General features: G+C 41.0%; 1 protein-coding gene across 17 annotated transcripts in view; it reads right to left on the bottom strand.

The window, feature by feature from the left end:
- Positions 1 to 14,612, bottom strand: part of LOC143028642 (uncharacterized) — a 614,584-nt gene that overhangs the window by 271,655 nt on the left and 328,317 nt on the right. For all 17 annotated transcript variants that reach the window (XM_076191067.1, XM_076191062.1, XM_076191063.1 and 14 more), the window contains one exon: positions 563 to 716. In XM_076191067.1, coding sequence (XP_076047182.1) covers positions 563 to 716 — 154 coding nt within the window. The remainder of the gene's footprint in view (positions 1 to 562; positions 717 to 14,612) is intronic.

Here is a 14,612-nt window from a genome sequence, read left to right as displayed (position 1 = left end):
TAACCACGCTCGGTAATATGCTCTATCCACAATGTCGGTTAAGCTCGCTGACCCCCGAACCAGACCCCGACTCAATATGAACCACCAGGCCAGCCTCGAACCCAAGATCTTTACCGTGTTAACTGAGCTCGCTAACCATCCGTGCCCACTACCCACTGGGAAGGACTCCCAAACCAATAATAACCTGACGACTTAGTGTTATACATTTCGATGTTCTAAAATCTACTTGAATACATTATTTCTGTCCTATTTCTCGTTTAATTATTTGCTCATTTATTGCTTCCTAGTTATAATTTTGTTTCTATTCTAATATATATATATATATATATATATATATATGTATATATATATATATTTATATGTATATATATGTATATGTATATGTATATATATATATACATATATATATATATATATATATATATATATATATATATATGTATATCAGTTATGGACAGAGAGGTCTTCTATGATTATGTCCTCTCATTGTAACTGGGGCGGCGGTCGCGGCGGCATGCTACCCACCGGACGACCACGACCCCTTGGCCTGAAGAATACATACCCGGTTTACTGTCTGCTGCAGGATGGCACACTTGTCAGGCTTGACGGAGAGTGAGCTCATGTCCGAGGCGTAGCTGGCTTGGATCAGCTCGGCCAGCTCCTCGATGTACGTGTTCTCCTGCTCCCGTCGGCGTTTCTCGTTAAGGCACTTGTTGCTGCAACAAAAGAAAAACACAGTCATACTCGGGAGGGAAAGTTCGAAGGCAACGTGAAAAAGCGACGGCAAGGGGGGAGGTGTTTGGGGGGTTAGGGGGGCGGTGAGGTGTTAGGGGGCTTTAGGGAGGCTGAACGGTGACTAGGGGACTGGAGGAGGGCTCGGGAGCAAACAGTCTCCGGCAACAATAAAGAAACCACAGGGACTGATGAAAGTGGGGAGGGAGCGAATAATAATTTCCGAGGTAATTAAGTGTGAAACCACATGACTACGGTGCTAACTCCCAAGACTTGGACAGATCCCGGTCTTTTCTTTCTCTTTTGTTTTCGTTCTTTTGCATTCCTATGGTATCTACACCCCTCCCTGCTGCCACTGTACATAGAGCACTGTAGACCCATGAGAATCCCACGACGTCTATCTTCCGATGTCATTTATATATCCAACCCGAACGGGAGTGCCTGTTTGTTGGTATCCTGGGCGCTCTGTACCAGGCGATTCAAGTTGGATACAACGTACACTGATACACACACACAAAGTTCCGTGTCAATGCGGCGCCAGCCGTTTACCGCATAAATAAAAAGCAATGCAAGAGTGACCGCTGACTGCGAGAACGACAAAAGCCTCCCTCGCCATCCACCATAACCACACTTGTCCACAGGGCTCCACACCCACCACCTCCTACTATCCACCCCCTAGCGCCCTGCACCCTAGCCTGCAGGGTCCACGTCACCATAACATCTGTCCTCTTACCTCATCCTAACTTCAACCTCAAGGACCCCCTCAAAGGTAAGCCCCATACACACTCCAGATTCTGATATTCAATTACCACAGAAACATATTATAATCGTAAGTATATATTTTTTTGTCCAAAATACATGAACATTCTATCAGGTTATCCAAAAAACGAAGCTTTTACAATCATCAAAACAAGTTCCATATCATACCGTACAGTTAAAAAAAAAATAATAAAAATAAATCACAAAATAAAAATGAAACTTTATAATGACCTAATAACTTGTGTACAATGGCATGGCGCACACATTTTCATTATCTATTCACCATCAGATATGAAAGTTATCTTCACCAGGAATGGCCCTTGCCTTTCTTTACAGGTTACATCTAGGAATGGCCCTTTTCCTTCAGAGTTATCCTCCCTCTTCTTCAATGTTAAGGCTGCCCTCTTACGTGCTGCTGGTGTCATCGGAAGCGTACTGGTCTCACATTCGCTTAGTTGTGGGTTCGAATCCCGCACTTCACTCCAATTCCCAGCAGTGACTGTTGGTGACCTGACTACCCCCCCCCAAAAAAAAAAAGTCACAAAAGTGTATCATACGGCAGAGGTTCCCCCGCAGCTACTCAGCGCCTCGTGGCGCAGGCTCCTCACTTTTTTCACTCTAAGTGTGGCAACCCTTGACATCTCCAACATCGTGCTCTCCATCACGGAACCTCTCGACCGTGCCAATGGTACTTTCTTCCCTTTCTCCTTCATTATGTATCTCTATTCGCAAAAGTGACAGCACTTCATTACTTTCCTTCCTCCATTATACTTTTCTTCTCCCCTGCCATCTACCCTTATTCATCCCCATTTCACCTTCCTTTCCTTCCCTCCCCTCATGTTCTTTATTTTCTCTTTCACCCTCCTCCTCCTCTTCCTCTTTCTCCTCCTCCGCCCACCAAAACGACCGCATCCACTAGAGCAGTTGGGGAGCAGACACAACAGGACATCCAGTGGTGCGACCCGGCCACCAGTGACAGGACCCCTCACTTTACAGTCAGCAACAACACACTCCCCCGCCGCCCCCGAGCAAAGCCGTCACAGCCACCGTCCAGCCACCACCCACCTCCCTCTTACCCCCATCAACATGGCAGAATTCTGACTGTTCTGACTAAAAAACAGAAAAACAAATAAATAAATAAATAAATTCAGTGAAGATACACCCCAAGAATATCTTATTTTCCGAAACATATGTGTCTAAGATCCAACCACAGCTACATAAAACCATGTCTTGTCAAGCAAAATCAAATATATGAAGTAGCATATAGTGTTTTGCGTGCGTGTATTTCCCTAGTTGGATTTACCTAGTTGTATTTCACGGGAAGGAGAGCTACGCTCGTGGGGTCCCGTCTCCATATCTCATTTTATCTAAACTATTTTTAAATTCATGTATTGTTCTTGCACACACTATTTTTTCATCCAACTTGTTCCAACTGTCTATTACTCTGTGAGGAAAGCTGTTCTTTTTCAGATCTCTTCTATAGCTGTCCTTCTTGATTTTCCTTCCGTGTCCTCTTGTGTTTCCATCATCCCATTTTATCAGATTCTCTCTATCAATAACTTCTATGCCTTTCATGATTCTGTAAATAGCTATCAAATCTCCTCTCTCTCTTCTTTGCTCTAATGTCTGTAGTTCAAGTTTTGCTAGTCTCTCTTCATATGATAGTTTTGAGAGTGTTGGTGCCAATTTTGTAATTGCTCTTTGTATTCTTTCAATTTTTTTTTTTTTTTTACATTTTTTTGTACTTGGTGACCATACTGTTGCTGCATATTCCAATTTTGGTCTTATCAGAGTGGTTAGAATTTTCTTCACCATTTCTTCATCCAGGTATGCAAATGCCACTTTGATTGTTCTTATCAAATTATAAGTTTCTCCAAAAATCTTATTTATATGTTTCTCAGGTGACATATTATTCATAACAATGACTCCCAGGTCCTTCTCATTCTCTACTTTTTTTATTCCTTCTTCTCCCAATTTATATGATCCTATTATTCTGTTTTTGCTTTTTCCAAATTCCATTATACTACACTTTTTAGTGTTGAACTCCATCTCCCACTTCCTACTCCATTCCTGTACTTTGTTCAGATCATTCTGTAGTGACTCACAATCTTCATCCGTTTTCACTTTTTTCAACAGTGTGTGTGTGTGTGTGTGTGTGTGTGTGTGTGTGTGTGTGTGTGTGTGTGTGTGTGTGTGTGTGTGTGTGTGTTCGCGCACGCGCAGGGGTGAGATAGTACATGGACGAAAGAAAATGATGTACATGGGAGCGAAAAATGAGGGTGGAAAGAAGGGAAACCAGGAGTGAGAGAATAGAGAGGAAAAGAGGGAGAGGAAAAAAATAGGAAAGGAAAAAAATAGGAAAGGAAAACAAGGGAGAGAAAAAAATAGGAAAGGAAAACAAGGGAGAGAGACACAAAGGTGAAAAAAAGGAGATAGGGAAGGGAGTAAGGGAAATGGCAGGGGAGGAAATGTGGGGAGAGGGAATGAGAAAAGAAGGAAAGGGAGAATAAGTGGGAGAGGAAGAGAGGAGAAATGAGAGGAAGATCGAGAGAAAGAGTGAGAGGAAGGAGGAGACGAAGAAGGACGGAGGGGGAGATGGAAAAGTACAGAAGGAACCGATCGTTGTAAGCTTAAGCTGAAAGCCTCCTCCCCCTCCCTCACTCCACTCCTCCTTTCTCAATCCTGACGTCACCAAACCCGTTCCAACGGATGCGTGCCATCCGTTGCCATCCAGTGGCACTTCACTCCAAGACAGACCCCCACCCCCACCACCACCACCATCATCATCATCACCTCCTCCTTCTCCCGAGGAGGACCCAGGGGGAAACTCCCCGTCCAAGGCGCCTCACCTCCACTGGCACTCCTCCTTCAAGAGCACACCTGACGCCACAGCGCCCTCCAACCACGCCCCGCGCCCCTCCACTCTTAGGCACAGTGCCGACGCAGTGCCAAGGACGAAGGTCACTCCAAACAGTACACACGGGGGGCCCTCTCTACTCCCTCTCCTCCATCCTCCTCCTCCTCCTCCATCCACCCTTCCCTCCAACAGTGCACGGGGAAGGGAGGAGCGACATCACACATGGAAAGAAACGGGACCCGCTTTCACTCCCCCCCTCACCAACCTCTCTTCACCTTTAAACCCCATCGCCATTAACAACCTAAATAATTTATCCTGGTTGCCGTCAAGCGATTTTTATTATGTCATAGGAAAGGAGACTCCCCCGTACACACACACAGTTGAAGGCGTTCAATCTGGGCTATTTTTCCTCCAACCTTTAATTCTTTGGCGGTACCGCCCATTTACCTAGAACTTTTTCCGCAGTAAAATAACTATTTTAGTTTTCTCAACAATTTGCATAGAATGTCATTTGATATTATGCAGGAGGAAAATTATTTTCCTGCAGCACATCATCAGATTACTTCCCGAAAGCTGCGGCCTGTAAATATGCTCCAATAGTCGGAGGAAAAAAATAGCCCATCGCGATATGCCTTAACCCATCTCGATTAACCTTAACTATAACAAATTAAATCGTATTCTGACTCCCGGAGTGCTATATACATTTTTATATACACAAGAAGATCCCCAGGAACTACGGTAGGGGCTATTTCAGCTCGAGCTCTTCCTCAAGGAACAGCTACACTGCATGTCCCTCCTCTCCGAAGGGGCCAACGTGAGGTCCCCCACGACTTTCCCACACCGTCCTTCGTCCACGTCTCGCATCCATACAAACAATCCGTCTTGACTCTGGTCTTCAGGCACCTCACGTCTCATCACACTGCCTTTGTACAAAAATCTACATGTTTTCATTTTCCCTTTCATCATCCACCTCGGCCACCAGCAGGTACATGCGTACAGACGAGACACACACACACACACACACAAGGACAAACACTAAAATTAACGCATTCCCTTTTCCATCACCCGCCGGGCTCACTGTCACCTACGGAAAGTAAAATTGCAAAGGCACATTGCCTCAGACCAACCTCCGGAAAATAAAATCGTAAAGGCAACTTGCCAAAGACCGACCTACGTTAAGTAAAATAGCAAAGGCGCCTTGCCTCCGACCGACCTACGGAAGGAAGACCCCCCCCCCAGGCGAGCGAGCCTCCGGCGCTAATCACTCTGTAAGCGAGAACCGGGTGTCTTGTCCTACCCTCCTCCTCTCCCACCCTCCTTCCCTGCCTCCTCCTCCTCCTCCCCCTCCTCCTGACGGGAGACACTGCGCTATCTCCACTGACGATGGATACAGCGACGCCACTCCGGCCTTATCGGAAAAACCTCATTTTAATCTGGGGCACCGCAGGTTTAAGTCCCCCCACCCCGATTATCGTAATTAGGCTGTCCATGTCTCTGTCAATGTACGTACGTATGTGCGTGCGTGCGTGTGTGTGTGAGAGAGAGATAGAGAGAGCAGTATAAAAGGGTGTGGGGAGAAGAAGAGTGGAAGAGGAAAGATTTTAGAGAGAGAGAGAGAGAGAGAGAGAGAGAGAGAGAGAGAGAGAGAGAGAGAGAGAGAGAGAGAGAGAGAGAGAGAGAGAGAGAGAGAGAGAGAGAGAGAGAGAGAGAGAGAGGGGGGGGGAGCCAACACAGAGCGGTGATGGAGGGAGAGCGGGGCGATGAATTGGGCGAGTGAATTAACTGGTAGAAGAAGAGGGAGAAGGTCGCTCCGGATTCCTGCCGAAATTATTATTATTATATTTATTTATTCTTTTGTACTACCAATACCATACCTTCCTCTCTCTCTCTCTCTTTACGATGGATCACAGACACAATTTCCCGGTCCATCACAGAAAAACAAGTCAGGACTAACCCCTCCGAAGTAACGATGAAAGAAAGAAAAAGAAGCAAAACAAAACAGCCGCCACTGAAGAACCACCGCGATGAGTCGAGGGTAAGTGGCGGCGGCGGCGGTGGTGGTAGTGGTGGCGATGGTGGTGGTGGTAGTGGTGGTGACAGTGCAAGATAAAGGTGGAATGGGGTAATGGGAAATGGCAAGGGTGGGTGGAGAGTGTGGTAAATGGTTGTGGGAGTAATGGTGGTGGTAATGTTGGTAAATGTGGTGGTGGTGGTGGTGGTAATAGCATTTGTGAAGGCAATGGTGGCACTGGGTTTTTTAGCTCCGACTTTGGTGAAGCTGGAATTTTTTCCTTACATTTTTCTTCCGAGTTAGCAAATGTTAATCGATCTCCATTTTGATATCTGAACACAATCTATGATGAACGACTTCCTGCACCCGCATTGATAACAATACCGACGATAATGATAACAATACTAATGATAATGAGATTACTACTACTAATAATAATAATAAGAATAAGAATAATAAATAATAGTAATAGTAATAGTAATAATAATAATAATGATAATGATAATAACGTTAAATGATTACATTAGTGACTGAGATCGTTGCCTCCTCCCACCCGCCATGTCCGCCCTTTGCCGCCCGCGAGGCAGGCAGATGCACCCTTCACTGGAACGAGCACGATGCCAACGCCGTGGTGACGGAAGAAGAAAAAGACGAAGGAGCAGAAGAAAAGAAAAAGAAGAGGAGGCTGGGGAAGAGGAAGACGAAAGAGCAGAAGTAGAAGAGGAAGAAGACGAAGGAGAAGCAGAAGAAAAATAATAATAACAAGAGGTTGGGAAAGAGGAAAAGGACGAAGGAGGAGCAGAAGAAAATGGTGGATGAGAAACATGTGGTGGTCAAATGTCCCTAGTACGGGGCGGGATGTCCGGACACTGAAAAGACACACGATAAACAAATTCCAGCAAACGTACGTACGTACGTACGTGTGTGTGTGTGTGTGTGTGTGTGTGTGTGTGTGTGTGTGTGTGTGTGTGTGTGTGAAGTTGGGAGGTCACAGATATACTACGCTGTACACAAATGATAAAATTATACCCGCATCAAGCGTTCAATTTTCACAAAACTAGATGAAAACCTTATAACGCAATACACAAAAAATACAATATATAATCAAACAAAACGCATGAAAATAAATAAACAATTAAGTTAATAAAAACAAATACATAAATTAATCAATTTATAACCATGATGCTGGTAGACCCGAGAACGTACTTGGCCTATTTCATTCTGGCTAACGAGGTCATCAAAACTGTGGCGCTGCACTGAATAAAATCGCCCAACGACACCTCCCGAGAGTCGGACTTATGCCCGAGTTGGGTCTCGACCACTCATGAGCTCATTCACACTAGGACCTGAACCCCTTTTCAGATTAATAAAATCGCAGGGCAACAACTGCACCAATAATAGTTGAGTCACACAACTGTGTGTGTGTATATATATATATATATATATATATATATATATATTATACCGTATCCATATATACATACATATATATATATATATATATATATATATATATATATATATATATAGTATATACATATATCATGGAACAAATTGGTCCAACCCTTAATGTAAGACTACAACAGTTTCGAAATGAGTGGCGCAGTGTAGCTCTTGTGACTCACGCTCAGAGAGACCAGAGTTCAAAGCCGTGCGAAGGCCTGGCCTTGTGTATTCACCATGGTCTTGGACCACGTGTTGGACTCGTGATCGACAGTTATTAACCTCCCGGATGAGAGTTCAGAGCTAGTATGACCGATCTATGGGTAATATACGCACACACACACCCAACTTCCCGCCCACGAGAGTTGGAGTAACACCCCGCAGCGCAGCGATACTGAAATTCTTTCAGCCCTTGGGGAAAGTCGAACCTGGACCGCCGTAGTGACTGGCGAGATCTAGTTGTATTTACCTAGTTGTATCTTACAGGAAGGGGAGCTACGCTCGTTTTATCCCGTCTTTGTATCTCGCAATGTCTAGTTTGCTCTTAAATTCGTGTATGGTTTTTCCACACACTATTGTTTCATCCAGCTTGTTCCAAGTGTCCATCATTCTATGAGCAAAATTGTAGTTTTTCAAATCTCTTCTATAACTATCCTTTCTGAGTTTCTTTCCACGTCCTCTTGTGTTTCTCTTCTCCCAATTTAGTAAGTCCTCTCTATCAAATATTTCTGTGCCTTTTATGATTCTATAGATGGTCAGTAGGTCGCCTCTCTCTTCTTTGTTCCAGAGTAGGTAACTTCAATTCAGCCAGTCTCTCTTCATATGACAGGTTTGAAAATGCTGGGGCCATCTTCGTGGTCTCTCTGGATTCTTTCAATTTTCTTTATATTCATTTTGGTACTGGGTGACCATAATGTCGCAGCATACTCCAGTCTAGGCCTTATTAATAAGACTAATATTTTTTTATAATCATTTCTTCATCCAAATAGGTAAACGCCACTTTTATCGATCTTAGCAAGTTACAGGATTCTCCGACAATTTTGTTTATTTGTTTTGAGATAATTCCTCCCAGGTCTTTTCCAGATCCCACTTTCTTTCCCTCCTTAGTTCCAATTGTATATTGTCCTGATATTTTATATTTTATTTTTACTGAACTCCATTATGCTACATTTCTTAATGTTGAAGTCCACTCTCCACTTCAGACTCCATTTCCAAACCTTGTTCAGGTCTCGCTGTAGTGATTCGCAGTTAGTTTCGGTTTTCACTTTCCTCAAAAATTTAGCATCGTCTACAAAGAAGCTCATGTCACATTCCACATCATCATCCATGTCATTCACATAAATAGTGAACATTATTGGAACCAATACGGATCCTTGCGGGACTCTACTAATCACCTACTTCCAACCTGAATACTTTTCTCTGAGTACTACTCTCATTTTTCTACCATTCAGGAAGTCCTCCATCCAGTTTAGTAGGTTGCCTTGTATCCCTCCTATATATATATATATTTTTTTTTCAATAATTTTTTGTGTGGTACTTTGTCAAAGGCTTTTTGTAAGTCTAGGAAAGCACAATCAGCCCATCTCTTCCTTTCTTATATATAGTCTCGGGTATATTATATTGTTTTCTTCCAGGTGTTTTACCCATATATTCTTTATAATTTTCTCAATTTTTGGCTACAGTGCTTGTTAGGGAGACTGGTCTGTAATTACTTGGTTCTTCCTTGTTTCCTCCTTTATACTGTATACTGGTACAATGTTGGCATTTTTCTTCTTTGAGTGAGCAACTTATTATATATTTTGTCCATTAGTACTTCTTTGCATTCTTTTAGTATCCAGTTTGCAATTCCGTCCGGGCCGTGCCATTTCCTAACGTCAAGGTTCGTTAATTGCTCCGTTATTTCTTTTCCTGTTATTGTTATTTCGCTCATGGGGGGGGGGGGATATCGCACTTCGCTTCCTAAATCCCAATGCTGTACTCTTTCTCTAGTGAAAACAGCCTTGAAGTGATTGTTCATGACTTCAGCTATTTCTTGATCTTCTGTGTATTCTGTATTTCCTTGGCATAGTTTCACCATTTTCTGTTTATTTTTAAGTTTACCATTCACATATCTATAGAATAGTTTGGGTTGATCTTTACATTTTTCTATGATGTCTTTTTCATGGCTTTTTTTTTCTGCGCACTTTTACATATTCATTTCTATAGTTTATACAGGGTGGGGCGCGGAAACTTCCCGATTTGGGGATTGAATTATAAAGTGTTTACACTTCACAATTCTTTATTCTACTTTTATGTCTGTCACACAACATGGGAGATTTACTTTTACACAGTTCTAAAAACAATATCTTTTAAATGTCCACCTCCATTGTCAATACACTGATTCAGACGATTTCGGAAGCTTTGGTCTACTCTCTCTAGGATGGTGAGCGGTATATTGGCTATTTGAGTGCGGATGGCATTCTGTAGGTCTTCCAGGGTCTATGGACGGTCGTTATAAACCATGGATTTGATATAACCCCACAGGAAATAATCATTGGGGCCTAAATCAGGCGAGCGCGCTGATTTCCCTGAGAGGCGATTTAAACTGGCCAGCGCGCTCGCCTGATTTAGCCCCCTGTGATAATTTCCTGTGGGATTATCTCAAATCCCTGGTTTATAACGACCGTCCACAGACCCTGGAAGACCTACAGAATGCCATCCGCACTCAAATAGCCAATATACTGCTCACCATGCTAGAGAGAGTAGACCAAAGCTTCCGAAATCGTCTGAATCAGTGTATTAACAATGGAGGTGGACATTTAAAAGATATTGTGTGACAGACATAAAAGTAGAATAAAGAATTGTGAAGTGTAAACACTTTATAATTCAATCCCCAAATCGGGAAGTTTCCGCGCCCCACCCTGTATATGCCATTTTCAATATTTTTTTTCATATTTTCTCCACCTTTTCTAAGCTTTGTCTCTTCTATCTTTCGCCTCACTGCATCTTCTGTTGAACCAGCATTTAATGTACACTCTCTTATTTCTGTCCTGGTACGTACCTATTCATCCCTTCATTATAGATTTCCATCAAGATCGCCCATTTCTCTTCCACTTTAGTCTCTTCAGTGTAGAATTTTCTCCAATTTGCATTATGAAAGAATTTCTTAAGTTTTCCAAAGTCCGTTTTGTTGTGAATCAATCTTCCTTTTCTGTACTTCTCATTTCTCTCCGTATATATTTCTTCCTTTAGTTCAGCCTGTATTAGTATGTGGTCACTCTTTCCAAATGCTGTCTTTTATTCAATTTTATCTACAATTTCAGGTTCGGTTGTAAATATTAAATCCAGTCTCATTACTTCTGTATCTGGTATTTTCATTGATCCATTGTGTCATTGTATGTTCCTTGGCCATGTCCAGTAATACATTTCCTCATAGGTCCTCTCTGCCCTTCACTGTCATTTCTTCCCAATAAATTTCTTAGCAGTTAAAGTATCCCATAAGTACCAAGTTACCTCCGTCCATTAGTATCTCGTTTAATGAGTGCCTTGTATCTTCTAGCATTTTTGAATGCTCGTTCTCTTTCCAAGAGCCCGTTTTTGGGGGCACATAAATCACCACAAACTTTCTACTTTTCATGTATCTGTCTTCGGTAACCTTCGTCACATTCAAGTTTTTCTTGGCCAAGAACATGATTCCTTCTTGTTTCTCATTTGTTTTTAATCCAATAATTGTATAACCCGTGTCCAACACTATTAGATGGTATTGGACCCCTTAACTTATATCTTGTTGTAGTGTTCGCTCCTTGTCAACTTACTTGCTTTTCTACTATGTCTTCTACTTCCATTTGCTATCTTAGTTTTATCTTTAGTGATCGATTTCTTTCCTTAGAATATTGTCCCATGCTATATACTTCTACATCTTTCTCTACTTCCAGGTCGCCATCTTGTATTTCTTTTAGAGTTTATATTGTTATTTCTTTTTATGATTTTTCCCTCATGTACCTCACCTGACCATGTCCATATCATGTCCATGTCCTGACCCTTAGTCCATATATAACAATAATTTTTTCTATCTAATTTGCCCTTTTTTAATTACTTGAATGATTGTATCTTTTGCATTTTCCTTCATCTGTTGCTGTACTATTTCTTTAAAGGCAATTTCTTCATTTTCTCCGTTTACATTCCATTTCTTAATATTTTGCATACTTTCCTCACCTAAGTTTTCTTCTATTCTTTCAGTCATTTCTTTTATTTTGTTATTTACCTTTTTTCAAGTGCTCACTATTGGTACTATTGGTAGTATCTTTAATCTTCATTTTTTCATTTTCACATTTAACTTCTATTATATCACTTTTTATTATCTTGAGTTCGTTCCTAAGTTCAGAGTTTGATTTCTTCAGATCGGATATCTCGTTGTTAGCTTGGGTTAAACATTCCATTAATTCTACAATCTCCTTTCTTAGTTCAATTATTTCGTTCGCCCACCATTTTCTATTATTACTCATTTCCCTTTCCATGTCTAACATTCGCCTCAAATTTCTTCTTTCGTACTTACCAAAACCGGAAAAGGAGTCTTCATTATCTTGCTGGTGTTTCAAGTCCTCTGTTTACATTGTACTTCGGCGTGGCGTCCCTAGATGGTTCTGCTTTCGAGTCGACACTCGTCTCAAAATCATCGTTTTTATTTTCCTGCATTTTCTCTTATCAAATCAAACTATCACTGCAGAGAAATAACTTTGGGTAACCACAATTGCTCCCCCTCCCATTTAATACAAACCAGGTCTCCCATTTTCCTTGCACAATAAAGAATTTTCGTTTTCTTCGGCATTCGACAGAGCTCGAGATGTTGACAGTTCCGAAGCTCGTGTGTGTAACATATATGCAAAATAACCACAGAAGGAAAACTTGTACACAGTAAGTACTTTCGTATATTACATCTTCAGCATTTAGTCTAAAGATGTAATTTAAAAAAGTACTTATTGTCTCCAAGTTTCCCTTCTGTTGTTATTTTGCATTTTTGTATCACGGTGATGTGATTGCTTGCATATATATATATATATATATATATATATATATATATATATATATATATATATATACATATATAGTCACGTAGCCAATGTCCACGTTTTTATTTTATTTTTTCTTTTTCTCGGAAATAGAACAAAATAATCAATTAACCTTTCCTTATATGTCATCTGTGTACACCAGTGTCACACTCAGAAAGTCAACATCTGTCAGATCACAGCGGGTGTATTTTTTATGCTTTTCGTATTATTTTACTTTTCTCTTTGATGTAATGTGACCAGATTAATATATTACAACTTTTAACACAGATACCATATGTCAGTACGCTGCGACGTACTCCAATTTTTGTATTGTATTTAAGTTTAGACATATGGTATCGGTTTCCATCACCGTCAACCTGGACATAAGCATTGCGCAATGGAGTTGCCAGTTATTCTTTATTTATTTATTTTGTATTAGTATTAAGATTTTTGGATACGTACATAATATTCTTGTTTGAGCAATTTAAGGTTATGTAAGTGGTTAGGCTGTAATCTGTTATCCAAAGTGGGACTGGGAAAACTTCCTTTGTTGCACCCTTTGGCTCCATTGACGTGTCAGGTCAATTGCAAGTATTCTAAAGAGGCTTCAACCTTCTTCGGGTCGTTTCTCTTCCTCATCTCGTTCGAGTCGGTAGCCTGCCATCAGTCTCCTTTTCGGGGACTTTTCCCACAAGGCATGTAGTAACAGCAGTAGTAACAACAGTAGTATCACGTAGTGATTTTTATAGGAAGTACGTCCTATGTCTGGTGTTTTTTTTATGTTACCCTTTTTTAAAAATTGGTGTGTCATACGGTCTTTTACCATTTTGTTTTCGTGAGTGACCTTGTTCTTCTGTTTTCTCCACCTTGTTTATTCACATAACGCGTAAACTAATTTAAGGGTTTTTATAATTCACGTGATTTCTTGTCTTCTGATTTTAAGTTTCCTTAAAATAAAATACTTGTGATAAGTTACCGAGTGCTTTTGTTATTTTGTGTAAATAAAATTTTCAAACGAAACACACTTTCCTATTTCTGGACAAAAGTAAATAAATTAGCTCTACTTCAAATATTCTAACCTCCAAAAGGTAACTTATATATATATATATATATATATATATATATATATATATATATATATATATATATATATATATATTCTTTTGTGTGTGTGTGTGTGTGTGTGTGTGTGTGTGTGTGTGTGTGTGTGTGTGTGTGTGTGTGTGTGTGTGTGTGTGTGTGTGTGTGTATTGTCACGTAGTCAATGTCCACATTTTTTTTTTCGTGTTGGTCATTAGTTATCTATCAGCACATAGCTTAACCCCACCCCGCCTATCTCTGTCGTCGGTGTATACCATTGTCACACCCTGAAGGTCAACATTGGTCACATCACTGCGGAAGTTTTGGTTTTCCTGGCCTCAGCTCATATGGACAATGTTTGGACAGGTTATGTGTGTAAATTACCAGTTTGTATTTTTTTCTTTTCTTATTTATTTTACTTTCCTCGTTGATGTAATGTGACAAAATTAATTTAATACAACTTGTAGCACAGATACTATGTGTCAGTACGCTGCGACGTACTTCAATTTCTGTATTGCATTTAAGTTTAGACGTATAGTAACGGTGATTCCATCACCGGCAGGCTGGGCATGCGCATTGTGTACTCGAGTTGCCAGTTAATTATCTTGATGTTTTGCTTCTCTTTTCTGTGTTAGTAAGGTAATTTTGGATACGTATTTTCTTATGTGTACTTTAAGGTTAGTATGTAGGTTATGCTGTAATG

This window comes from Oratosquilla oratoria, chromosome 9 (genome assembly GCF_046742065.1).
Source record: "Oratosquilla oratoria isolate Oo_2021 chromosome 9, ASM4674206v1, whole genome shotgun sequence".
Lineage (NCBI taxonomy): Eukaryota > Metazoa > Arthropoda > Malacostraca > Stomatopoda > Squillidae > Oratosquilla > Oratosquilla oratoria.
The sequence above is the reverse complement of the archived record's forward strand: the minus strand, read 5'-3'. Positions and strand labels throughout refer to the sequence as shown.